The 27045-nt window shown below is 37.9% G+C and overlaps 3 protein-coding genes across 3 annotated transcripts; 1 reads left to right on the forward strand and 2 right to left on the reverse strand.

Annotated features, from left to right (window-relative positions):
• Positions 1-2290: 2290 nt before the first annotated feature.
• Positions 2291-5779, reverse strand: LOC126615918 (protein SUPPRESSOR OF GENE SILENCING 3-like). The gene is made up of 6 exons (XM_050283844.1): positions 5601-5779; positions 4181-5144; positions 3754-4048; positions 3317-3561; positions 2907-3064; positions 2291-2771 (listed from the first exon to the last, which is right to left on the reverse strand). Exons 2-6 carry the CDS (start codon positions 5114-5116, stop codon positions 2552-2554), a joined length of 1854 nt encoding a protein of 617 aa, XP_050139801.1. The 5' UTR covers positions 5117-5144; positions 5601-5779; the 3' UTR covers positions 2291-2551.
• Positions 5780-8498: 2719 nt separating this feature from the next.
• On the forward strand, positions 8499-9559 carry LOC126615925 (photosynthetic NDH subunit of lumenal location 3, chloroplastic-like). The gene is made up of 3 exons (XM_050283851.1): positions 8499-8889; positions 8968-9254; positions 9340-9559. The coding sequence occupies exons 1-3, from the start codon at positions 8613-8615 to the stop codon at positions 9436-9438; spliced, it is 663 nt and encodes a 220-aa protein (XP_050139808.1). The 5' UTR covers positions 8499-8612; the 3' UTR covers positions 9439-9559.
• An 80-nt stretch (positions 9560-9639) lies between these two features.
• On the reverse strand, positions 9640-14885 carry LOC126615917 (kinesin-like protein KIN-14N). The gene is made up of 16 exons (XM_050283843.1): positions 14214-14885; positions 13921-14065; positions 13734-13843; positions 13531-13650; positions 13241-13423; positions 12751-12960; positions 12589-12663; positions 12307-12453; positions 12098-12236; positions 11899-12008; positions 11219-11380; positions 10875-11089; positions 10536-10617; positions 10311-10415; positions 10122-10226; positions 9640-10033 (listed from the first exon to the last, which is right to left on the reverse strand). The coding sequence occupies exons 1-16, from the start codon at positions 14403-14405 to the stop codon at positions 9854-9856; spliced, it is 2280 nt and encodes a 759-aa protein (XP_050139800.1). The 5' UTR covers positions 14406-14885; the 3' UTR covers positions 9640-9853.
• Positions 14886-27045: the final 12160 nt, after the last annotated feature.

The raw sequence follows: 27045 nt of genomic DNA on the forward strand, positions 1-27045 counted from the left end.
ATTCAGATCTTCTTGATTTGGCTCGCGAAGGTACTCATCTTTGTAAACCTGAACAATTGTGTCACATAATTGTTCAAGAGTATCAAGGCATGTAGACTCAGACATACCATGGGTTTCATTCATCGAATCAGCTGGGGAAGCATAGGCCATCATTCGGAGTGCAACAATAACATTCTGATGAGGTGAGAAACCAGGACATCCTTCTATGTCCCGCTTCTGTCGAAAGTATAGATTGACCTGCTGGACATCACGAAGTAAACACTCGAAGACATGATGCATCATCCGGAAGCAACGTCTGAAATCCTCTTTTGTGTACATCGAGTTAGGGTTGAAGTAGTTGTTCATCAGATTGGCATGCATCATCGCTCTGTCTCGTGTTTGTAAGAGCGACCAGCAATAGAGCCACCCCATTGAGGTTGTTTCTCAGTTGGCTGACACACCATAAATGTTGTTCTGTTTTGTTTGTTGCGCCTTACTTGAACTTCTTTATCAGACTCCTCATCTTCTTGTCTAATTTGTGCCCATTTTTCTTCCAATTTGGAATTGGATGAGGACCCCCAATTGGAATCCGAAGATGATTCAAAGTTGGAATTCATTGCAAACTTGAATTGAAAGAGATTGAATTGAAATAAATTGAATTCAAAGTTGTGTGAATTATAACCCAATATCCACCCTATTTATAGCAAAAAAAAATTCAAATCCAACGGCTAGCTGACGTCACTTAGCCGTTGGATTTGAATTTAAGTTGTAGTTTTTAAATAATAAATTATGTTTGGCCCTTTGGCTCTCGGTTGGAGATGGAAACAAATATGATAATGTACTGTTCATTAAAATATTAATTTCTTGGAGGGTTAGAAGGCATAAGACCGGCAAACAAACGGACTAGGATTCTCTTCCTTCCTCTTTCCATCCCCTTCCGTCCACTCCTCTCACATTCTTTATTTTGTTTTTCTTTTTCTATAAAAAATTAATACAAGATGTTGACGTGACTTAACCGTGGCCGTTCATATAGGAGGGGAGGGAAAAAAAGAGGGAAGAGAATCCTACTCCCAAACAAACGCCCCCTAACATTATTATTTTAGAATAGAAGAAAAACTTACAAATAGTGCTCCATACTTTTGACATTGTCGTTCATGTAGTGTTGTATTTATAGAGTTGAAAGTGGGTAGGTTTAGAGTACAAGTACGGTGGTTAAGTATAAACAGAAATTAGTATCTGAACAAATCCTCTCAAATTAATGTTTGAGTTAGGCTACACGGAAATGTTAAACAAGCATCATCCCCACCAAATGCATTTCAACTTTAAAAAGGAAACGCTGCAAAAACACTGGCCCAAATTTGGTTACAAAAATAGCGACACAAATACAGACTTTGTACTTTGTCTCCTATTAACATTGCCCACTAATACTTGGATTTGTTTCCTATGGACAGACCACCAATTATTGTACCCAGATTTTTAGTAATGAAACGAACACAATCCTCTTCCCCTAAATAAACCCTCCCTTTGGATGATATCATAATTCTGAATTTCTTCTTCTCTTCCGAGCTCTTCTTGTCGAATTCACGGACCGCACCAACACCGACTTAGCAGTTTAGGATCTGGTCCTCTCTCCTTAGAGCATATCCGAAAGAGATATCAAATGTAATATGTTAAAATTTTATCTGATAACTGATGTGATAAATTAAATACAAGTGCTAAATTTTCTTCTTTTCTAATGAATGTGTCCAATATTTATTTAATTAGACCTAGAGTTATATTAACTATTAAAAAATAATCAAAACTAATTTTAGTTTTCATTCTATCAGTTGTTAATGGGAATCATGCATTGAAAAATTAAATTAAATATATTAAACTTCTTTGTTTGATCTAAAAATAGATAGCTAGAAAGTAAAAAGTCAAACTCCTCAACTGACACATCATATATAACATATATATATATATATATTAAAGAACACCTAAATATCTTATAATCATATTTAACATACTTGACATCCCCTTTGAAAATAATCTTAGACTTGTATGATACGGCACTAGCCAAACTGCATTTCTTGCACTAATTCATCCACATTAATTCACCAAAAACTAAGACTCATTTCCGTAATTTATATTCAATTTATCCTCTAGCAAAATTCGTAATTCTACTAAATTCCTGCTCAGAAATTATTTGTGCACACGCTTTTTCAGCTTCCACTCAACCGTTTTATATGATGATATGAAAGATGAGACGTTCAGATTTCATATAATATCAAACTCATTCCTCCCACTTACGAATAAAGAGAAATATCACGAATAAAAAGAAATATCGCTAGTAGCTAATATTAGCAAGCTGAAAACAGCATTTAAACCAAACTGAGATACAAAGAAACTGATGCCAAGTAACGTGACATCTCTAAAATACCACACACTCAAAACGTTTGCTTCTTTGCCTTTTCCTTCCAGGCACAATTCTTGGAATCTATGATTAACCAGACCATGAAAGAGATTAAAATACCCTAAACTTTCAGTGACTTATAGCTCATGTGCCACTCTCACTCTCTTCTAACCTCCAAAGTCATTTAGCAACTTCTTCCGGGAGGTGTGGGGAATACTTCTCCATGAGATGGGTTAATTTGGCATCAAAATCCTTCTCCAGTTCTACCTCTTCCTCCCAATGCCTCCGCTTCATTGCAGCTTTATTGTCTTCATGAGCCTTCATCAGCATGTCCCGCTCTGCCACAAATTCTTCCATCTCTTTTTCTTGAGACTTGATGAAGTTTTCAATTTCCTCCGACCTACGGCCATGAGTATGGAAGAAATATAAATCATTATCAAACCAAACCCAGAAGCACCACATGGCTAAAAGTATTGAACCCACTACTGGGGCCCTAACTTTCTCTAGTCTACGAGTATTCTTTGACACAAATTACCTGTATTTCTGTTCCTCTGCGTTTGAAGGGTTGAGATATGAGTGCTTCACCTTGTCACGTTCCTCCTGCTGCAACCTCTCAAAATTTTCTTCCTTTGCATCCCTTGATTCATGAATTATCTTGATCTGGTCTTTGAAAAATTGTTCTTGCAGATACATCTTTTCACACCAAAAAGACAAACAAACAAACCAATAAACGAAACAAAACAACAGAGCAAGTATATCTGCAAAAAAAAAAAAAACAAACAACAAATACATACGAAATATTTGGCAGCCACAAGGAAAAACAAACGGTGGTAAACCACGCAACATGGTGAAAAATACCAACTGTAGACAAGCCAAACCCTGATGCAAGTGTAAACTAGTTTCTACTCTAATATTGGGGCATAATTATCTGACAGCGAAACTTACCTCTTCTTTGTTCTCTTGGTGCTGCAATTTGGTCCTCTGTCTTACAATACGATTTTCCTCCGTCGTCTTCCTGAGCTTTTCACTCACTATACCCAGAGATTCCTCAAGGGCTTTTGCATGTCTCTGTTCCTTAGCAACCTTGTTCTTAAACCACATAAGCTGTTGGTTGTCCTCACTCATTTGCCTGATTTGGTTCACGACCATCTCCTGGTATGATCTCATCTCAAATTTCAGCTTAGATTTACCTAATTAGTAATGGGAGCATGTCAGACATCCATATACAACATTTCCAGGGATCTTAATTGCAGAATAAAATTCAATGGATCAAAGTCAGCATGTGAACTTCAGAGATTTTAAGTGAAAACTCATTATTTTATGCCCAAAATGACCATCCAAAACCAAAACACAGAGGGCAAGGGGAAGAGAGAGGAACACACCTTGAGAATGCTGGTTAAAACTGTCCATGTCTTCTTTCATTGCCATGTACCCATAGAGCTGTCGCTTCCCACCAGGATGAAATAAGACACGACGACGGTCCCATGCATCTCTATCAGTTCCTTGCTCTGTAAAATGCTTGTGAAGACGCTCAGCCTCCAAATAACCCCTTGCAGAGGCCTCAAAGATCAAAACGCTCAACCCACGGTGTCCTTGAGGACCATATGAGTGTCGAGCTCTCACAGCAGCATAAGAGCTGAAGTAGTCAAGAAGCTCCTGATTTCCCATGCCAATCCACTGAAATTCAAAGCAACAGAAAATGAGGGACTGGAAATGATAACAAGGCAAGGAACCTTGGCTTTATAAACAATCATGAAAATGTAAACCGACCGATACTTGAAATACCAATTTGAAAAACATAATTAATACCTTGTCATCTTCATCCTGCTCAAGTTTAGTGTTTAAGATGACAACCATAGGAGGCCAGACAATTTCATGATCTTTTTCCTCATCTTTCAAACCTTTCCATTTACCAAAAGCTTCACCAGCAGGTACAACTGTAGTTCCCTTCCTCCTCAACTCCTCATCCAAAAGCTCTGCAAGCTCTCTATGGAGCATTACCCTTTTTGATCCTTTTGTTTTGGCATGTGTCATCAGGGGCTGCAGGCCTCGGTACCAATCAATGGAACCAGGACCTCCTTGACATGCAGGACAGTGCCACTGCCTAGCAGGATCATTAATCTCATCAGCAGTTAAACTATCCAAAATCTCAAAGAATTTCTTGAACCATCTGCTATTTTTTCGAGTTTCATGGCTCTTTTCACTTGAATCCGAGTCAAACTCATCGCTGAACAGCTCATCGTCGGTATCACCCGCAGCATCAGAGTTGTCATCATCATCATTGGCAGCATCAGCAGCAGCCGCATCACTGTCCTTATCATCTTTTCCGTGGAAATCATCTGAACCCTTGGGTTGAGTGAAACCAGCTCTGGATTGCCAGTTCCATCCATGGTCCAGTGGAGGGGGAATCACATTTCCTCTTCCCGCTGGTTTTCTCGTATTAGAAGTTTGTGAAGGCCAGAAGTTTCCGGCACCCCTTCCTGATCCACCATTGTTCCGCATTGGCTTCTGAGCATCGACCGGTGTCCAAGCTTTAGAATTAGAACTTTGAGTACCCCATTGTCTTGCAGCACTGCTTCCAGCTCTGTTCTTTGACTTCCTGGCAATCACCTCCCACTCTCCGTCACCCTTGGCCGAACCCAGGCTAACGTCTGCAACACCATGACTCAACTCTTCAATCTTGGGGCTACTTCCTCCAGAGACATCTTTTCCCTTGAAATTTCCACCACTTCTTCTCGCACTCATCGTACCAAACAATCCCTTTTCTGCAACACTGTTTTAAGCAAAAAAATGCCATGAAAACATGGAAAATATTCACAGAATAATGTACATGCGTGTAATCTCCTCACAGCTACGTTTCCAATTTATTTTTTTTTTATAAAAATTTTGACATGATTTTAACCAAAATATAAGGAAACCCATGTCCAATTGTCCTTTGAATTTTTTTTTACCTCTCTTCATTTTCCCATCAACCAAACAGAGCGCAAAAAACAAGTTTTTTAGGTCAACGCTAAACACATAATAATAAAAGCAAAAACCCAAAAACATTTCAGTAAGCTTCCATTCCATTCACAGAAATGTGGCAGATCTAACGCTCTGGACACAGAAAATCAAAACACAAGTTCAACTCCGATCCACATTGGCACGCCCAAAAGTTGAATATTCACAACAAAAACCCTCAAAACCCCTCTTATAAGTAGACGGTAGAGAGAGAAAAGTGAGCGATTACCTGATGAACAACGCTGATCGTCGTCGGAAAAGGAGTAATGTGCGCCGGAGGGAGAGATTCCCGATGGGTGGTGTGTATCACGCGCTCTCCAAGTGTAAGCGAGGTCGAGGAAGTGAGAGTGAGAGTGAGAGTGAGTCGTAGCAGAAGAAATGGCGTGGAAGGGTAGCCTCTTTTATCGTGAGTCAAGTCTGCACCTCTGTTGGGTCCGGATTCCAAACCATTATTAAATCTCGTTTGTTTTATATCTTTTCTTTTTCTTCTAATGGCGTGAGAAGGAAGTCTTAACCATTAAGACAATGCCTTTTTAACATAATATGTTAAGTCGACTCGAAACGTCATAAAAATAACGAGATCAACAATTCAACATTATAACTTATTAGATTGTTATACAAGATTACGAGTGGATACCCATTTCAACCTGATAAGTTAAAAATTAGTTTGATAATTTTAAACTACTAAAAACATTTCTACAATGTATTTAATATCACATAAAATTTCGAAGCACATTACGAAAACCTTACTATAAGTGAGATTAAAAATTTTCAAAGCAAATTAAAAATACTAAAGCAATTTGAAAAGAATCCGGATCACTTTTGTGAGGATTATGTGGATCCGTGAATTATATTTGTTCATCGTACATCGTGTGGTCAGAAATCATTTTTAATATTTTTTAGGGTAAATTACATTGTACCACCTCAGGTTTGCAGTCTATTACAACCTCATACAACAACTTCAAAACATTTCACTTTTATACCTCAAATATTATTTTGTTTCAATATAAAACATCTGTTACATTTTTCATTCATTGTTCAGTTAAGAGTTGACGTGCCTGCCACATTTGTTCCACATAGCAAAAAAAGATTTTTTTATGAATTTAAAAATAAATAATTAAAGAAAAGTTTTATATATATAAAAAAATTAAAATAAATAACCCTAAAACCCATATTCCCTGACCCACTTCTCCACAACTCTCTTCATCTCCCCTCCCTTCTCTCTCCCACTCCTCCCTCTTCACCTCCCGCCACACCCACCGCCGCCTCCTTTCCCTCCCACTCCACCAAACCCACTCTCCAATTCCCCTTCAACCCCTAAACCCCTACCCTCACCCACCGCACCACCCACATCCGCCCCCTCACCGTCGTCGAAGCCCTAGAAAAGATCAAGAAGCTCGGCACCAACATCTCCAGCCTCACCCTCAAGGAAGCTCGCATCCTCGTCGACTACTTCCAGGACAAGCTCGACGTCTCCACTGCTGCCCTCGCTTCAGTCGCCATTGTGGCCATTGCACCAGGAGTGGCCGAGGCCTCGCTGTTGTGGAGGAGAGGACGGAGTTCGATGTGGAGGAGAAAGTGGAGAGGAGGGTGGGGTAATGGACTAGGAGTTGTTTGGCATTGGGTCTAGATTTGTTAAGTTTTCATCTTTATGCAAAAATTTGAATTTTCTGCATTTTTGTTCTTGGGTTCGGATTCTGGAAAATTGGGGTTGGAATCCATTGAATTTTTGAAGTTATTTACTGTTTGGTTGCCTAGAAAACAAGGGAAAATTGATGGGAAAGCTGGGTAATCTGTTTTAGAACAAATTTGGGTAATCTAGGTGGGGTGGGGGGTTGCAGGGGAGGTGGGATAGGGGGGTTTGGGTTGCGGGGAAGGGGAAGGGATCGGTTGGGGGAGGTGAAGGGATCGGTTGGGGGAGGTGAAGAGAGTGGAGGAGAGGGGTGAGGGGGGTTGCGGGGAAGGGGAAGGAATGGGTTTCTAGGATTTTTTTTTCACTTTTCTTTAATTAATTATTTTTAAATGCATAAATTTTTTTTTGCCACGTGGCATAAATGTGGCAGTCACATCAACTCTTAACGGAACAATGGATGAAAAATATAACGGATATATTATATTGAAATAAAATAGTACTTGAGGTATGAAAGTGAAATGTTTTGAAGATGTTGTATGAGGTTGTAATAGACCTCAAATCTGAGGTGGTACAGTGTAATTTACCCTATTTTTTATTTAAAATTAAATACAAACAGTACCTGACAAAAATTGACCGCATTGATGTATGATAAACGGACATGATTTATGGATTTCCAGGATACTCACTAAAAAGATCCGGTTGGATTTAAAAATACCAAAGCATATTAAAAAATTCATAATATTTAATTTACAATTGTAAAAATGTGAAGAAAAAAAAACATGCAAAAGCTCGTGAACATATTATCTATGCTTTGACGATCAATACATAGTCGTTTAGATTTTTAAACCTTACAAACTCTTGTGAACTGGGTTTTTAGGGGAAGTTCAAAATAAACAAAAATTCATAATAATTAATGTAAAGGTGTGAAAAGAATATACAAAATGCATGTGATTGCATCCTCTGTGCTTAGAAGATGGTTACATTGTCGTTTAGATTTTTAAAACCCACCAAATCATCATGAATAGAGTTTATTATTTTAGTGTATAATTAATAATAATTCATAATAATTAACATAAACATATGGAAAATGTAAAAAAAAAAAAATGCAATCACTCGAAACAACAAGCTTTATAATTGTGGTGAAGGGATCAACTCCGAAATTCTTTACTATAATCTATAACCCCTCTATTTATATTTAACCGTCAATTATCGTTTATGTTATATTATTCTCATCGGATCTTATTTTTCACATTTTGTTTTTAAAACATGATCTTTTAGTGAATGCAGAAAAATGAACAGTTGGATATTCATGGTTGTAAAGAAGAAAAACAGAGGTGAAAAAGAAAGCAATGGTTAATGGTTTTCCTGAGGGCAAACTTCACAAACACAGGCCAATAACTTGTTTGTAAAATCTTCTGATATGGGCCCATATGGGCTTATGCATATATCACTGTGCCTTGTTACAATGACCAATTTATCCCATATGAGGATATCCTTCTGGTGGTCAGTAGTAAACCTGCAATTTGGAAAAGGATATAGCTCAAATTCTTGCCAATCCACTCTCTCTGTTTGTTCAAGACTGCCAATTTCCCAGCCAATTCTTCTGCAATGGCTCGCTTGGCAAACTTAAATGGAGTCTCCGAAACGCTGCCGGTCCTTCCAAGGTTTCCGAGCGTACAAACAACCCGAAAGAAAGCGAGCTTTATTTGCTTTACGGGCAAGAAAAGCAATGATTTTCAGGAACAGCCACTACAAACTACAAGAAGAATTGCATTGGGCCTGGCCTCTGTTGCACTTGTTGGCAACCCCTGCAATGGTGTCTCTCTTGCTGAGGGCAATGGGTTCTGGCTCGACGGCCCTCTGCCCGTGCCTTCTGCTCAAAACAGTAAGTTTTGTACCGAGAAGTTTAGTGGTACAGCATTTGCTACATTGTCACTCACTCGAACCATGTGTTTTGATGCAGAAATTGCAAATGAGAAGACGGGAACGCGGTCTTTTCTGAAGAGGGGACTCTACATGGCAAATATCGGAACCAAAGGGAGGAAGTTCAGGCTTAAGAAGTATGCATTTGATCTCCTGGCAATGGCGGATTTGATTACGAAAGATACACTAAACTATGTCCGAAGGTATCTGCGGCTGAAATCCACATTCATGTACTTTGATTTCGACCAAGTTATCTCTGCAGCACCAGTCGACGAGAAACAACCACTCACAAATCTTGCTAACAGATTGTTTGACACCGTCGAAAAGGTAACGATAAAACGAACACATAACTTCTTAGATCCTATGCAGCTGCTTGAAAAAGTTTAACTTGTTTCTTCCAATTTGTCAACAGCTTGATGGCGCCGTGAAGCAACGCGACCTCCCTCAGACAGAAACATACTACAAAGACACAACAGTTGTTCTCCAAGAGGTCATGGATCGAATGGCGTGAATTCTTAAAATCTGTTCATCTGATAGAGAAAAATTAGTCTTTCCTACCGATGTGTAAGTCTCCTTCAAAGCATATAACTTGTACACGACGAATGAGTTAAGATTTTCCGATATTATGACTATGAGCGCGGACTATTTTTCGCTTCTAGTCAGTTTTTCTTCATCGACGTTCAACAAGCAATCAAGCATTACTACAGAAGACTCGAGAGGAAAAAGATTATCGAGTAATGAAGCTCAATCAAATCACTCGTTAGAACAGAGAGTTCTCCGAATTTACTGACACGCATACCCTATTTCTTCACTATACAGATAAGCCTACGTTAGAACAACTCTTGAATTTCGCTTCATGGTACTACTGGTACACAATACAAACCAGTGGTTACTTTTAAATCAAAAAAGAAGTCTTGGATCAAAGATCAACCATAGCTCATACGTGAATCTGGAGGCCGCATGCTGGTCTGACGCCGTGGAACCCCAATATCGCAAGCATTTACCCGTGAGGCAAAACGAAGGGAACAGAGTGATTCACCTGCTGAGAAGGGCTCGGGAGAAATGTTTACGAACATCAATGTCTTTGAGTCTCCTCCTAGACATGGCTGGTCAAAATTTCGTTAAGAGTTTAGAATATGATAGGATGTTTAAACTTAAAATTGTTTTCACATATCACTTAAACAAGTAAACAACCTGAAGAAGATATGTAAGCTTTGAGTTCCTAAATGGTACGTGGTCCTCCTTCTTTGCCAAGGCAAATATCACGTCGCTTAAAGATGATAGACTTTTGTTGATGGCCTGATTTCAGGGGAAAAACGATTACTACAAAAGAAAAATAAGAAACATATAAACAAATAGACTACGAAGGTTAACATAAAATACCTGAGTTTCTTTCAGTCGGTCTCCCGTTGACCCACTCTTGGAAAGTCGTTCACTCCCAGCAAGATCAATAAGATTCAGAACACCTTGTACTTGTTGTTCAGTGCTCTAAGATGAGATGATAAGTTAAGAAGTAAGCACAGTAACGAAAATATGAAAAAAGATAAGACCAAGAAAATAATTTTTTCAATCAGAAGAGAATCTGCAGAGAAAATGGAAGTCGCTTACCTCATTAACACCAGATATCCGTAGTGTGAAAACAAAATGGCTTCTTGAAGATTGCTCGTTCATTTGAGTTTTGCCTACAGACCTAAAAGGAACCAAGTGGAACATAAGTAAGCACCTTTCTTTCAATAGCAATTTTCATCCTTTAAACAAAATCAGCAAATCCAATTTTCATTGAGTTAGAGTTAGATCCCCACCGTCAAGCATTGGTACTGCTGGCGAAAGTTAAGAAGGATTTAGAAACATGCATTGGAATACTAGTTATATGTTGTAGTCTTGTAGACAACTAAATTTCTCCAACGAAACAAAACTAAAAAAAGGCACACAGTTAGATTTAGAAACCTGCTATGTTCAGCCCGTTCTAAGAGATATGAGACCTCTTTAGCAGTGCACACATCCACAATGGTAAGATCAGAGACATGAGTGTTCCCATTTGCATCGTGTTTGATTGTATATTGCTTTCCACCAATACCATTTTCTCGCAACATATCTGAAGATGATCGATTGGGTGCTAACAGATCACGAATAGTTTCATTGTATATTTCCAACATCGACACCTACATATATTTGTCAAACAAAAAAGAAAATTACATATGAAATGAATATATTCATTAATGCATTAACAGCAAAATAACTGTTTGTGTGAGTGTGAGTCAGAGAGAGAGAGAGAGAGAGATTCCCCTCACCTGCATTTCATATTTCCAACCTTGTGGTTGAAGAGACTGTATGGTTTTAAAAATTTGTTCTAATGAACGAGGAACCAACCCTTTTTGGTCTCGATCTCCTGGCTTACCCATCATGGTATAGGTTTTCCCTGATCCTGTCTGACCATAGGCAAAAATGCAAACCTGAAACAAGAAGCCACCATCATTAGGCTAAGAGTGTACAATTCAATCGCTGAATGGATATATAAAACCAATAAAGTGAATGCAAAAGAATATGCATGTTACCAAATTCCTAACCAAATACAATACACACTCCTAGAGACAGACAAGCACATAATATGTGTGTGCTTATGCACCAGATACATATATATGTTCCACTGCCCATACAACTTTCAGGTTATCAATTTGTAAAAAAGGAAACAAAAATTTGATAACATTCTAACAAATATACAGCATGCATCTATAAATATCTTCACATATTGCATGAAAAAAATAATAATAATAAATTAAAGATCCTAGATGAAGCATATAGTATAACATGGATATAAAGTTAAATGTTGATACGAAATTACGAATCGAAAGCTTTTCTACCGAAACTAATAAGACAAATTTGGAATGAAATTGATAAAACTAGATGATAAAGGCATTGCTTCGATGAAATGCAAAGAGTAACTTAAACAAGGTAACAGGCTTTTAATCACCTTATAACCATCAAGAGCACTTTGTACGAGCTGTGAAATGTCTTCAAACACATCTTCTTGTGATATTTCAGGCATAAAAACTTTGTCAAATGTGAAAGAATGTTTTTGCCCTGATGACAAATACAGGCAATATGTGAATTTGAATAGCACAGAATAGGACAGCCTACAAGAGAAAGCTATCTACTATTGCTTAACATACCAGGTTGCACTAAATCAATGCCCCGTCCAAGAGCATCCATTGATGTTGGATAAGAGATAACCTTCCCTTCAGTGCTTACGTCTTCATCCGCCAACAAAGGTCGCACTCGACAGAATACACGGATGTTCCCTTTTAGTTCCTATAGAACGAGAGAATTTACAAGCTGATAGCAGAAGTAGCAGATAAAAAAGCAAAGGCAAAAGATTTACCAAGATAGTGTTGTGCAACTTTTTACGCAGCATTTCTCCTTCAATAAGTTTGAATTCTGCATCTGCCAGGCGAGTTTGTAACTCACTTATAAGTTTCTTTTGCCCTTCATAGTCAGTTCTTGTTTCCAGTGTAGTTAAGTTGGACATCTAGAAGAAAACATATCTATACTTAAAAATTTTTTATCAACATGATGAATAACACGTTAAACATTGCATTCCACAACACGAACAATGTAGATAACCCGTATTATCCTTAGTCAAAAAAGAACCAGATATTATCACCTGTACTTTCTCCTCTGCAATCATTAGTTGGTCCTTCAATGTCTTTATCTGGTCAGTCTGAGACAGACATCTTACCTGAAGAATACCCGCCACTATAGTATGTTAACAAATGCTATTAGAAACAAAACCCACAGAACTACCAGAAAAGAATTATAAAATGACCTCCAGTTCGGTATATTTTGATTTGAGGTTATCCACCTCAAAACTAGATTTCTCGGTGGATTCTTTGTATGTTGTATATTCAGCTGTTAGGGTCTGCACTTGGAGTTTATGACGATCCCGATCATCTCTCACTTGCTGCAACTCCATCCTAAGGGATGCAACTTCATTTACCAAAGCATCCCTCTGCTTTATAGCATCATCTTGAGTTTGCTGTATGTCATCCATCAAATAAAGGTTTGAAACAGTTCATTTTCAGAAGCAAAAATCTAAAATGCACTGAAGAAACAAAAGTCAGGACTACAGAACATGGTAAGAACTTTTTCAAGATTATTTCATCATAATGTGAGTCATAAAACATACTAATAACAACACCCTTCGTAGAATATTTTCAATACATGCCTACTTAGGAGAACACAGAAGTCAGATTTATAGATACATAATAAGAGAAATTCCTTATGCAATTAGAAACAATTCAAGATAATAAACTCACTTTGGACACTGAAAGTTGACCCCTTAGCATGCTCAGGTTCTCCACCATACAAACTTTTTCCTTCTCTACGCGCTTAAAGTCTTCCTCAACTGTAGAGAGGTCGTTGTGCAGTTTACTATTGTACTGTTGCAAGCTTGCAATGTATTCTTGCAATCGTTTGTACATATCATTCAGTGAAGTTATCTGCGGAGCTCATAAAAGAATATCATTCAGATTAAAACATTTGTAAGGAATTCCATACCTGTCAACATGGAAGCAAAAGAAGGAAAGGAATGCACATTCTACTTTACCTTCTGCGTAGCACTTGAAAGCTCTCTTTGAACTCTCCCATGCTCATCCGATAGGGAATTTTGTGATCGCTCAATTTCAAGTCTAGTCTCTCTTTCCCTCGCGAGAGATTCCATTGCAGCCTGATAGACATATCAAAACATTTAATAATCTACAGAAATTAACCAAACTCAGCCAGATTGGATATCAAACCCACCCTACTTACCATCTTATCCAACTCTTCTTTCGTAAATTTTTCTTGTAAAGAAGCATAGTTTTTCCTCAGCTCCGCAATAATCGAATTCAGTTCTTCTTCCTTGTTTTTCAGTAAGATCCCTACAATAAAACAAATATAATTACTCTAGTAAACAACTTCATTGAGAATTCAACGACACAAAAGACGTTATTCATACCCATTTCATCCCGCTGCCGCTCTGAAACTTCCACATCATTCTCTAACTTCTTGCGCTCAATTAAGTAGCTTTCTTCAAGCTCTTGAAACCACTTTATGCAAAGTTTCAGCCTTTTAATATACTCACTCATAGTCTCACATTTTTCCTAGAAAATCATTCAACATACAATTGAAAAATATCCAAAACCCGTCTCAGGTAAACTAATCCAAATAAAAATTCAAAAAATTCATACATACAAATTTCAAAGAGAAAAATATTATAATTAAATTAAATTAATAAGTGAAAGCTAATACCTTGAGACTGAACCTGTCCTTCCTTTTGGGTCTCTCATTCAACAATGCGTCAACATCCTCTCTGGTAAACTCAATACCACCGCTCTCCGAACCGGCATTACTCACCGGAGCGCTGCTCGGACCCAACTCTTGGCCCCCGTTCACAACCGAGAACGCGTGCCGGACCCTCCCATTTTTCGCAGGGCCCACCATTTTTGCCCTCTCGAAAATTTCGACACTTGTCAAAAACCTCACTTCAATACTTCATCATCTCACCGACCCAACACTTGTAAAAAGAAAAAGCAAACAATTTTCAAGAACAACCCAGAAAAGAATGGCGAAGACAAAAGCAACCCATTCGTGAGAATGTGAAAACTTGGTGCCCTAGCTACGTTTCTCCAGAAACCCAGGAGGGAAAATCCCCCAAGTATACAAATTGGGCACGGATTTCAAAAACCCAAATGTGAAAAATCAAAACGAACCCTTGAAAAACTAGTGGATGGGGCTGTATTGTAATCTTGTGAGCAATGAAGACTACTAAATCTGTCTCTTGAAAACTATTTGAATAAGCAGAGGGAGAGGAGAGAGAGTTCAGAAAGTGTTGTTGTGTGTGGGGCCATGAATTGCATTCAAAGCTAACAGTGAAATCTCAGCCGTTGGTTCAACGAGCAGGAAGATGGATGATCTACAAGCAAGAAACCCAGAGACTGAAATTCTTTAAATATTTATACATTTGTTTCTCAGAAATAAATCTTATTTAAAAATAATAATTAAAAACAGTTAAATTTCTTTTGTTTTTTTGGTGATTGTTTCATTATTTTATTCATTGGCTGTTGCCCGGGTAAGGCTTGATTTTGAATTTTGGGATCAGGTGGTGCCCTACAAGGCTCCAAGTTTGTCTTCATTCATTTTATTTCCTAATTTGATTTTTAAGTTTCGTACGTTTTTATTGAATTTTTATCACGGCTGGCCTCTTGAATTCGACCTTCCGCTCAAAATGATCATTGGAATTGAAAATTCATCAACTTGATTTCTGAAAATGCCAAAATGGGTCTTGCAATCAATTTGATCATTCCGTTAATTTTTCATGAATCTTTTTGTTAGTGTGCTAACGTTGTAAGAAACATTGAAATTCTAGTGTGATAATTATATGGGTAAATGATTCTGAATTGAATTTTTACATAGATGATCTATAAATTAAGAATTACAAAATAAATAATTCAAATCGTTGAATTTCGATGTGAAATGAGTTACACACTAGTTCTTATCTTTATTTTTTTCAACCAGATAAAAATTAGTGATGATCTCCTTTGCTGGAGCTGAAGCAACCAAAAGCCAGATCCGGCTCCCCAACTTTCCAACCAGATAAAAATTAAAGAATTAAAAAACTGTACATCTCTTTCCCTTGCGTCAAATGGAGGTCAAGTATTTTTACTTTTATAAATTTTCCCGGAAAAGTTCCCATCATGCATGGTGGTGGTGGTGCAGCTGGTAGCTGTGTTGGTAATATTGCCTTTTCGTTTCTTGGTGCTCGGCTGCATTCTTGATGACGTCACTTTCTGATAATAATTATATGATCCTTTTCTGGAAAGCTTCCTCATTAGCCATTCATCCATTTTATTGTGTTATTGTGGTGTTTGATCCAATAATGTAATATTATGTGCTTCGTGTGATTATCGTCACCATGACGTTTTAGTTCAATAAATATAATATTATGTGTTTCATTGGTTTACCGTCACTAGAGTGTTTGGGTCTAATAATACATTACATTGTTCTCGTAAACTAGACCTCTCTCTCTCAAGATATATGCCAAACGTGTAAGCTGTGCTTATGTAAATTAAAAGAAAAAGAGATTATAATCAAGGTGATAGATGAGCTATCAAGATTCATGATGATCACTTTTCCTGCTGAGAAGATGCTGATTAATATGGATTAGTGACTTTATTTAACAAATGGAATAAAGAGCTAAGTTCGTCCTGTCTATTTTGATGCTCATAGCTTGCCTTTCTATTTTGATGTTCATAGCTTGCCTTTCTATTTTGATGTGCACATCTATCAAATTTAAAATATATATACACACGTCCTTGGAGATTATGATAATTTATTTACGTGGTTTAATTTGGATTGTTTAAACGAAGCACTTTTTTGTTCAAACAAACAAAAGCGAAAGTATATCGTGCAAAAAAAAAAACCGAATACATAACTAACTCATTATGAGGCGCAGTATTGATAATATCGTTTGTTAAAAAAAAAAGTTTTTATCACAAATGGTCCCTGAAATTGACCAAACTCATCATTTATCACTTTCAAAATCAACCAATGTCGTCCTTGACATTCACTACCACATATCAATTAGTCATTCTGTTTAGATTTCGTCAATTATTCTGTTAATTTGTATGTGGGACCCAAAAACCCGATAAAATGGTGACATGTGGATTATACAAAAGAAAGATTTTTATCGCAAATGGTTCCTGACATTGATCAAACTCCTCATTCTAGTCCCTGAGTTTCAAAAATCGATAAATTTAGTCACTGACTTTCACTATCGCACATCAATAGAGTCCTTCCATTGAAATTTCGTCAATATTTTTTGTTAGTGTGCTGATGTGGTCCCACTAATCCAATCATATGGCGCCAAGTGGATTAACTGTAAAAAACTATTTTTTTTAGAGTGAACCGACTGGCAAGTATTTGCGCTGACATTTCTCTCGCATCCCCCAATCCCATTTGGAAAATAAAATTCAATCTAAATTCGATAAAATCGAATCCAAATTATTCAAATTTGATAGGATTATAACCAACTATAGAGAATAAGGAGTGAGTTCACAGAGGACAAGAACTAATTGTTATGGTGCCTTTCTTTTCTTTTTGAGCATACCTAGATGAAGATGATGATGTCTTTTTTTTTTCTTTTAGTTTTTTTTTAAATTTCTTATAGTACTTTTAGTTTTAAATGTTAAAAAATAAATTATAGTTAATCCATGTGGCATCATATGATTGGACTAGTGGGACCATATTATCACATTAACAAAAAAAATTGACGAAATTTTAACGAAATGAATAAATTGATGTGCAGTAGTGAAAGTCAAGAACCTAATTGATTGATTTTTGAAACTCAAGGACCAAAATGAGGAGTTTAATCAATGTCAATGATTATTTGTGATAAAAACCTTTCTTTTATGCAATTCACGTGTCACCATTTTATTGGATTTGTGGGTCCAACATACAAACTAACAGAAATAATTGACAGAATCTAAATGGAATGACCAAATTGATGTGTTGTGAATGTTAGGGACCACATTGATTGATTTTAAAAGTGAGGGACCAAAATGATGAGTTTGGTCAATCTTAAGGATCATTGGTGATAAAAACCTAAAAAAAAATCGATTACTTTATATGTTTAGTTACTTACTTGAAACGAGAAAATGAATATCTTGCTTTGACAATGGTAAATCACACACACTTAACCAACTAGTAAAGAATTAATTAAAAATGGTGACATATCTAAGTTGGTAATGGAAAACCAAAATAAACGCATCCAAGTAGATTAAGTTTGTTTATACCATATTTAGGGCCTCCGTATTTAGACCTCGTACAAATACTTAGGGGACTTAAATGTAATTATGTAATAAAGGAATGGGCAAATATGTAATAAGTGAGGAGCCCTTATTCTATAAAAGGACTCCTCACCCTCACAATTGGAGGAGGCCAATTCCTAGGCCTTAAGTTCTCATCCTCTCACATGTAATTATGTAATAAAGGAATGGGCAAATATGTAATAAGTGAGGAGCCCTTATTCTATAAGGGCACGTTTGTTTGACAGGATTAGCAAGGCTTGGACTGGACTAGACTATAGTCCTGTGTTTGGTGTGCAACCGGATTAGCTTTAATGGGCTTAGGTGGGACTCGCTCGGATTACACGCCTCCTTACGAGTTCTTAACGAAGAACCCCAATTTTGGGCGGACTCGTAAGCCCGGAGAGAAAACCGCGAGGATCCCCAACGTCCTGCTCGTCCTCATCTCTGCGAGGATCCCCAACGTCCCTCGTCCTGCTCGTCGCTCGTCGTCGACCTTGCCCTGCTTCCTCGTCGTCGTCCTCCTCACCCTCATCTCTGCGTCTTCTCGCCCTCATCTGGTTGGAGACAGTCTGGTAAGCTTCAAATCTTCGATTGATTTCGTCGAATTGAGATTAGAATTTAGGGTTTTCATATTTTTAGTTCAAATTGAGATTAGAATTTGGGGTTTTCGTATTTCAACTTTTCTGGTAAACTTCAAAATCAATTTTTAGGTCAAATTGAGATTAGAATCTGTGTGTGTAATCTCTGTGTGTGTCTGTGTGTGTGTGCGTGTGTGTGTATACTATGTGTGTGTGTACTCTGGTTTGTCTGTGTGTGTGTGTATACTCTCTGTGTGCGTGTAATCTCTGTTTGTGTATACTCTGTGTGTGTGTGTGTGTAATATGTGTGTGTGTAAGTGTAATATGTGTGTGTATGTAATCTGTGTGTGTGTGTGTAATCTGTGTGCGTGTGTGTGTATGTAATCTCTCTCTCTCTCTGTGTGTAATCTGTGTGTGTGTGTAATCTTTGTGTGTGTGTGTGTAATCTTTGTGTGTGTAAGTGTAATATGTGTGTGTGTGTGTGTGTATGTAATATGTGTGTGTGTAAGTGTAATATGTGTGTGTGTGTGTGTTTGTGTAGTGTGTGTGCGTATTGTGTGTGTGGGTGTGTGTGTTTGTGTATTGTGTCCGTGTGTGTGTGTGTGTGTGTGTGTGTGTATTGTGTGTGTGTGTGTGTTTGTGTAGTGTGTGTGTGTATTGTGTGTGTATGTGTGTGTGTGTTTGTGTAGTGTGTGTGTGTATTGTGTGTAAGTTTGAACCAACTTAAGTTGTACAATTTGATTATCTTATTCCTCGAATTAGACATTATGCGAGACTGAAGCTTTACACCGTGTTTTAGGTGCAGGATTTGAACGTTCATGTTGATGTAGAGTTTCAATACAGATGAATAACTAGTATTAGGACTATACTTGAAGCTTTGCATTTGTAGTAATCGAGAATCCTTTAGTTTCACATACACTCGGGTGGTTCTAAGGTGATTTAGGATACTTTCGTACTTTTTTTCTTCTCTGATTTTTTAGCATGCTTTGGCGCTCTGTCACTTTGTCACATGGATAGAGGCCCATCACTTTGCTTTCTTAATTTCTATGAACACTGTGTTGTACTTTTTATAAGAAAATGGAATTGGGGATCACATGATTTATCTTGGCGTGGTATGTGTGGTGGATTGTGTTCATGTTTGGCTCGTTTTATTATCCTGCTTTTATTATTCTGCTTCTTAGTCCGACACTGCACCAAACGCTTCACTAAGTTAGTCCAACTTAGTATAGTCTAAGCCAGTCCAGCTTAGTCCCTGCAGTTAGTCCAGTCCGAGACAGTCCGGCGCAACAAACGCACCCTAAAAGGACTCCTCACCCTCACAATTGGAGGAGGCCAATTCCTAGGCCTTAAGTTCTCATCCTCTCACATCCCCTCTCACATTACAGAGGTTCTCTCTCCCTCAGAAATACATAATCAGTGTGGACGTAGCCAAAACCTTGGGGTGAACCACGATACATCTTATGTTATTTACATTTCATGCAGATTCACGGTCGGATTTACGTTGTTCCAAGACCTCCGGTTTTGTGCATCAACATTTGGCGCCGTCTGTGGGAATCGACACGAAAAATTATGTCGGCTCTCTCTCAATTTTTCACCTCCGCCGTGAATCTGCAAAATCACAAAAACCTAAGAAACCAAAACTCCTATTTCCACTCTCCAGCTCTCTCTCTCTCTGCAACTTTTGCTTTTTGAATTTTATTCTATTAAAGAAAACAATTTGGGAAATAAGGAGGAGGATGTACGACCCGCAACATTTCCTGGAATCGCAAGAGAAGTCCAGTAATTTCAGGACCCAAAATCCTGGCTTTCCGTGGATGCCAACTCGTCCCCGATCCACCACTCGACTCAGTCCTCACTTGCTCACTCCTCCACTGCCACCAACAGCAATCTCTATCGCGTTTTCTCCCAATACCTCGTTGAGATCGTCCTTCTCGTCTAGTCCCTCATCGATTGGAAAAGTTGCATAAAAAGGGAGGAATGCAACTCAATCCATCCCTGCAAGACAGAAGAGAGATTAGAGAGACAAGGGCTCAAGCAAAAATGATGGCTGCTTCGATGCTGACAGCTTTTCAAGTTTTTCCTCAAGGGCTGCGACAATGGAAAAAGTGCACCGCTTCCAACTTGTTAGCTACGCCGAGTCAAAGCGTCCTCGACTAGAGGAAGAGCATCCCTACCGCCAACCCAGCCGCCGTCACCTGCAAAGCTGACGCCGTCGCTCTCTACGTCAGCTGCAATGTCGACCTCCACACGGATAACCCACACGGCTAATCCACTGAGGTAGGGTATTCGAAGAAGAGGGCTTGAAGCCCAGAAAGATCATATAGATCTTGATTCACGGACGAAGAAGCGAGACACGTAATCAACTACATGTCGTCGGGCCCCCCACCGCAAGATCTTGATTCACTTGCACGCTGTGATGAATCAGCAAAGGGCAATGGGCAATGAGAGGTTCCAACCAATGATGTATGCTAGGCCACCACCTGCTGTCAACTCCATGTCGCCCGGCCCCCCACCGCCATACCCATACCCATACGTTCCTCCCCCAGCTGGTGAACCATACACTCACTTCTTCAGTGATGAGAACACCTCAAGTTGCAATGTGATGTGACTGAAATTGGTCATGCTGCTGCTGATTTGGGTTAATTTGCTGAGTTTGTCAACAGCTTGATCTCCAAGGTTGATTCTGATGGAGACGGTGTCATCAACTTCAAAGAGTGGATAGAGGAACCTCGTGCTTTCGTCCTGTGATGGGTTCAGTGGGGACATCTTGCCTCCAAATAAAGCCCAACCATCATCTGATAACTTCAGGCCGGATAACATTCTTGGGGAAGGCAGATTGGGATACGTGTTCAAAGGGTGGAGAGAGGAAAATGGGACAGGGCCAACGAAACCCGGGTCAGGAAAATGTTTTTTGGTACCACGATGTGGAAATCTGACCTGGTTGGTGCATCAATTCACGTGGAGGTGACGATGAAGCTACAACTTTTGGTGCGATGGGGTCTCTGATCTAACTCCATTGGTTCCACTAATTCCTCTCGGTGCAGAGATACTGTAAAGATTAATTAGGTGCACTTGCATGACAGCAGCACACAGACAGACAAAAAAAGAGATGCGGGGGAAAAGAGAAAAGAAGAAACAGAAACAAAAGAAAAAGCAGAGATAAGATTCTTTTCTTATTATTAAATCTATTATCATTCCTTGTCTGCCATATTCATCAGGGTCAAGAAACAGAAAGGAAAAGCAGAAAGACCATCCAGAAAGGAAAAGAAAAAGCAAAAGCAAGGAATAAATACCCCACCAGAATGATGTGATTTACTTTCCTTATTTTTTAATGATGTAATTTATTTTTCGTCTCATTCGGAGACATCTGTATAAACCCCATCAGAGGGTAAAAAAAAAAAAAAAAGGGCAAAGCCCAAAATAAATGGGCTGGAATGTTGTGTGGAGGGCGAAAGCCCATATGCCTAAAAAAGCCAGGCCCTATGGCTCTAAAATTATCCTGCAACCTACCACTATTACCACCAACCAGGTGATCAAAAGTACGCCCAGTACTTCAAATTATACGTGAGCATTACTCATGTAAATCATACATGAGCATTACTCATGTCAATCATACATAAACATTCATGAGCATCACTCATATCAATCATACATAAACATGTATGAGCATCACTCATATCAATCAAACATTCATGAGCATCACTCATGTCAATCAGCTTCAAAAGCTTCATTTACAAAGCTCTAGCTTCAAAAGCTTCATTTGCAGAGCTCCAGCTTCAAAAACTTCATTTACAAAAGCTCTAGCTTCAAAAGCTTCATTTACAGAGCTCTAGCTTCAAAAGCTTCATGTACAAAAGCTCTAGCTTCAAAAGCTTCATTTACAGAGCTACAGCTTCAAAGCTTCATTTGCAAAGATTCACCTACAAAGTTTCAATGCAGGGTATACAAAAACCGCCTCCGAACAAACCGACATTTCGGCCCATACATGGATTCAATTTGAAGTCTCCAGCTAACAGACTTTATTGACCGAAGACTTAGGGGACTATATTATGTACCATATATTAGGCCTCAACTAGGCCTCATGAAAATACTTGGGGGACTTAGCCCATTATCTATGTACTTAGGAGCGAGCCCTTATTCTATAAAAGGGACTCCTTCACTTTCATTAGAGAGCACTCATGAAAAATACTTGGGGGACTTAGCCCATCACTTATGTATTGAGGAGCAAACTTTTATTTTATAAAAGGGACTCCCTCACCTTCGTTAGAGAGCATCGCTGCCAGCTGAGCAACTGCCTCGCCACGAGCATCACTCCTAGCCCATTATTCATATACTAAGGAGCGAGCCCTTATTTTATAAAAGGGACTCCTTCACCTTCGTTAGAGAGCATCATCGTCAGCTGAGCAACCGTCTCGCCACGAGCATCACTCCTAACCCATCATTTATGTATTAAAGAGCGCGCCCTTATTCTATAAAAGGGACTCCCTCACCATCATTAGAGAGCATCAACTCTAGCCCATCAATCATGTATTGATGAGTGAGCCCTTATTCTATAAAAGGGACTCCCTCACCTCCAAACGCCACAAGTCGTGTCAACCAAGGCAACATAAGCCACGAGCCAAGCAGCCGAGCAGCATGTGCTACTTCTAATTGAGCATCATTTCAGATTGAGCACCGCCTCATATCGAGCATCAGTTCAAGACAACATCTAGTTACTTCGGCCCACACATGGACTAAATTTCAAGTCTCCAGCCAAAAGACTCTCTTGACTGAAGACTTAGGGGACTACTGTTTATACCATATTTAGGGTCTCCGTATTTAGACCTCGTACAAATACTCAGGGGACTTAAATGTAATTATGTAATAAAGGAAAGGGCAAATATGTAATAAGTGAGGAGCCCTTATTCTATTAAATGACTCATCACCCTCACAATTGGGGGATGCTAATTCTTAGGCCTTAAGCTCTCATCCTCTCACATCCTCTCTCACATTACAGAGGTTCTCTCTCCCTCAGAAATACATAATCAGTGTGGACATAGCCCAAACCTTGGGGTGAACCACGATACATCTTGTGTTATTTACATTTCATGCAAGTTCACGGTCGGATTTACGTTGTTCCAAGACCTCCGGTTTTATGCATCAACAAAGTTAGGTTTAATTAAGCCGTCTGTATTGTCAAACTATGAATATTTTTCTTTTTGTCACAAAGAAAAAGATATTGCTATATAATTCCTCAATCATTTTTTGATATAATGCTAATTACGTTTCACACCTTTAAGTTTGTTTTAGTTTTTTAAATGGGCCACAAAGTTTTAAATTTTTTTATATTACATCATAAGGTATTGAAATAGTATGAAGTTATGCTTTCGACGTAATTGATTGTTAGTCCTAATTGATTGTTTGATCTTGCATAAAATTGATGATGTGATTGTCATGTAAGCCACGTTTTTTGAATAAAAAGTTCATCAATTAAATGGTGTATTAAAGTTTATACAATTTTAGGATGCTTGAACGTTGTAGACTATATATAGCCTTTTATATTTACTGATTGATGAATGAACTTTGCATAAGACACTTTATTGCAGTAAAGGAAAGCAATGATGCCGACGTATCCTGGTGTGGGTCAATCCTACTGATCTCTCTTTTTCTCTTAACAACTAACAATTTAACCCATAAAAGCTACCTTTTATAAATAAAAAAATAATAATAAAAAAAAAAAAACAATTGATAAATGAACTTTTGTATCTATTTTCATGACCTAACTCTGGTGTGTAGATTCGATCCCCAATATTTGTCTTTTAGTGTTGGCAAGTGTTTGTTCTTTTTTAAATGCCAACTCGAACCCTAATCCAATAACCTAAGCATTAAAATAAATAAAGATTTCTAAATGCTTGGGCGGCTGCATATTCCAATGAACTGATTGACCAGAAAACTTGTATAACAATCATGGTCTTCAAGTTTGCGCGTTGTACGGTGTCCCATAATCTTTGGATTACTTGGAGTGTTCTCCTGCATGATTAAACTGAATAATAAATCATACATTATGAAACAAATCGGGATTGCTTATTTATATATGTTGAATTAATCAAAATGTTTGAGTGGCGACATATGCACATCTTGTTGATTGAGTCTAATTATTTCTCAACTTGGTATTAGTCGAACAAAAAATGTAAGCTTCAACGCAATCTTATATTCGACTGTCAACATATGACATCAAAGACAATCGGATTAGATCAGTTTAAAATGAGTGCGACTATTGATCTAGCTAATCAACCATAGATTTTGTCCTCTTAAAAATTATTATGAAAATCTGAACTAACTTAACTTAAAATGATATAAGATGCATCCTAATCTCAAACAGGAATGAGAACATACATTCGTATTGAACAGAGCGCTCCACGCCTTAGTGGGTGAGATTTGACGGCTGCTAGTACTGGTATTCCTAAATTTGTTCTTTCTTCCACATTGTGATCACTTGATTTATCAGCATAACAATTTAAGCAACTAACTGGTTAGGCAGTGATAAGGTCTTCCATTGGACGTGAATTCCATTTAGTGTATCTTTCATCCGGTCTACTTATAATCGAATTTTATCCTTCACAACTATATGGTCCAAATCCATTTGATTTGGAAATTCAATCCAAAAGAGAGTTAGCCAAGTTTGGGTTTTCATTATTTTAGTGTTTGGTATATTCTCATATAATGATGGAACAAGTGAACAACCAAGTGCTTTCACTTTCACGTTACAAAATTGTTAGTGATGGTTATCTATTTGTTGTACTTAAGAATAACATGCTCCCATATTACATAATAAAATGTTAACATGTGTTAAATTTAGTAGACTTGTGAGATCCATATTTTCTGTATTATTTAGAGATTAGCACTATGTGTGCTGCTTAGAGATGACTAAGCTATGTGCTGAGCTTGCTGGCCGATTAAGTTAGGAGGTGTCAATAAAGTTACATGCAATGGGATATGTAGGTGAGTCATAGCATGAGCTGTGGATATCACGTAAACATTCATCCACATTGAGATGACAGGTGTGCTTGCTACCGATTCATCCATTAGGATGGTTTGTTTGCCGTTATTCTTGTACTACAAATAGGAGCAAATGCTCCTGTTTAATATCGTGCAGAGGGCTAGTTTGCATGCAAGCTAAGGTCTGATGTTCATATATATGTTAGAGAGGGATTAGGAAAGAAAAGAGTGGAAGAAATACATGGTGTTAGGAGTGATCAAAAAGTTGCTTAACTACGTGGAGTTTAACTATTGCGGTAGTAACGTGGATCTTCGTTTTAGTTTTATGGAATTGATGTAGGGGTTTCTTGGGGAACTTATCACTATTGGGGTATTTGTCTTGTTTAAGCTTTGTGAAATATGTGTTATACTTGATCTATCTCAACAATTGATGTAAGTGTGTATTTTGGAATATGATATTCATATTTCTAATATTGATAATGTTGATTATATGCATATGTCATTGCATATTGGAGTGGATGGACTTTATTGTAATATTTGAGTGGTTATGAAAATGGAATTATATTTTGTGTGGTTGAGTTTGACTCTTGTAGGGACCAGCAAGGGTGGTAGAAGTGAAATTATAGGAATGATACAAAGTAGTGGAGACCCTGGCAACCTAGAGGAGAACAAGATGACAAACAAAATGGGAATTTTGGGATGATTGAGTTATGGGGGTTAGTTTAAATAATAGAGCATTCAGGTCACCGCTGAAGTGGTAAAATGCATGGTATGAGACATGCAGGTCCGCGTGTTTTATTATAAATTAACGGGCTGAGTAATTGAAGTTAAGTTGCATTCATGAAATATAATGTGTTTGATAACATGTTAAAATTGATTACGTGTTGCATGACACTTAGTTTAGCGTTGACAATTATCCTTGATAAGAGTTATGTTCCTATTGAGTTGTGGTTTTGCTCACACTATTTTAGACCTTGCAGGCTTGGTACAAGACTGGTCCAATCCAATAATCTAAGTAGCAAACCAGAAGAAAATTTGTAGTTGAATAGGCAGAAAAATTCCTGATTTGAATTTTTTGTGAAATCCGATTCGACCCTTATTTCTTTCTTTCTTCATATTGTAAAGGAAAGCAAAGCTTCTTTTATGTAAGATATAGCTTTTATTCAATTAGGGCTCAAGATTAACAGAGGGTAGAAGAGCTGAGGTTGTGTTAGACAAGGGATTTTAAGAGTTTTTATTATATTTGTAACGGATTTTGGAGCTATTTGTATAAGAGAAGTTAGTTTTTCGGTTTTTCTTTTCTTTTTTACTCACGTGCCAAGCACGAGATCGTATTTTCCCACCAACCCTGAGTCCAAAGTGTGACAAGACTTGACAACTAAAGGAGTGTTGAGAGTTTCATACACTGAAGATGGAAGTCTTGAAGTGCTTAAAAAATCATTACTTACTCTACCGACAAGTAAATGATTTTATGTTAGAACTCATATTGGAATACACATTTCAATTGAGCAAAAACTTCTTGTCGATTTGGTTCAACATCATCTAATCCCTCGTTCCTATGTTTTCAGGTTAAAAACTCCAGATTGTTCACGACTCTTCTATCAATTTGTTATTGAAGATTCAAAATGCACCACTTAAATTTGAGAAATACTAGCAACTTTCTCACTTATTTTTTCACTTAAATTCTCTCATTTTCTTTAATGTCACGTGTGCTCCATT

This window comes from Malus sylvestris, chromosome 3, assembly GCF_916048215.2.
Source record: "Malus sylvestris chromosome 3, drMalSylv7.2, whole genome shotgun sequence".
Taxonomy (NCBI): Eukaryota; Viridiplantae; Streptophyta; class Magnoliopsida; order Rosales; family Rosaceae; genus Malus; species Malus sylvestris.

Excerpts from the sequence above, each read along its gene's own strand:
- LOC126615917 (XM_050283843.1), bottom strand. The coding sequence starts at position 14,405 with ATGGTGGGCCCTGCGAAAAATGGGAGGGTCCGGCACGCGTTCTCGGTT. Across the intron at positions 13,844-13,920 it reads GCGGCAGCGGGATGAAATGG|GGATCTTACTGAAAAACAAG; the intron begins GTATGAATAACG and ends GTTTTATTGTAG. Across the intron at positions 11,090-11,218 it reads GTTGGAAATATGAAATGCAG|GTGTCGATGTTGGAAATATA; the intron begins GTGAGGGGAATC and ends AAATATATGTAG.
- LOC126615918 (XM_050283844.1), bottom strand. The coding sequence starts at position 5,116 with ATGAGTGCGAGAAGAAGTGGTGGAAATTTCAAGGGAAAAGATGTCTCT. Across the intron at positions 3,562-3,753 it reads TTTTAACCAGCATTCTCAAG|GTAAATCTAAGCTGAAATTT; the intron begins GTGTGTTCCTCT and ends ATTACTAATTAG. Across the intron at positions 3,065-3,316 it reads ACCAAGAGAACAAAGAAGAG|ATGTATCTGCAAGAACAATT; the intron begins GTAAGTTTCGCT and ends TGGTGTGAAAAG.
- LOC126615925 (XM_050283851.1), top strand. The coding sequence starts at position 8,613 with ATGGCTCGCTTGGCAAACTTAAATGGAGTCTCCGAAACGCTGCCGGTC. Across the intron at positions 8,890-8,967 it reads CGTGCCTTCTGCTCAAAACA|AAATTGCAAATGAGAAGACG; the intron begins GTAAGTTTTGTA and ends GTTTTGATGCAG. Across the intron at positions 9,255-9,339 it reads TGTTTGACACCGTCGAAAAG|CTTGATGGCGCCGTGAAGCA; the intron begins GTAACGATAAAA and ends ATTTGTCAACAG.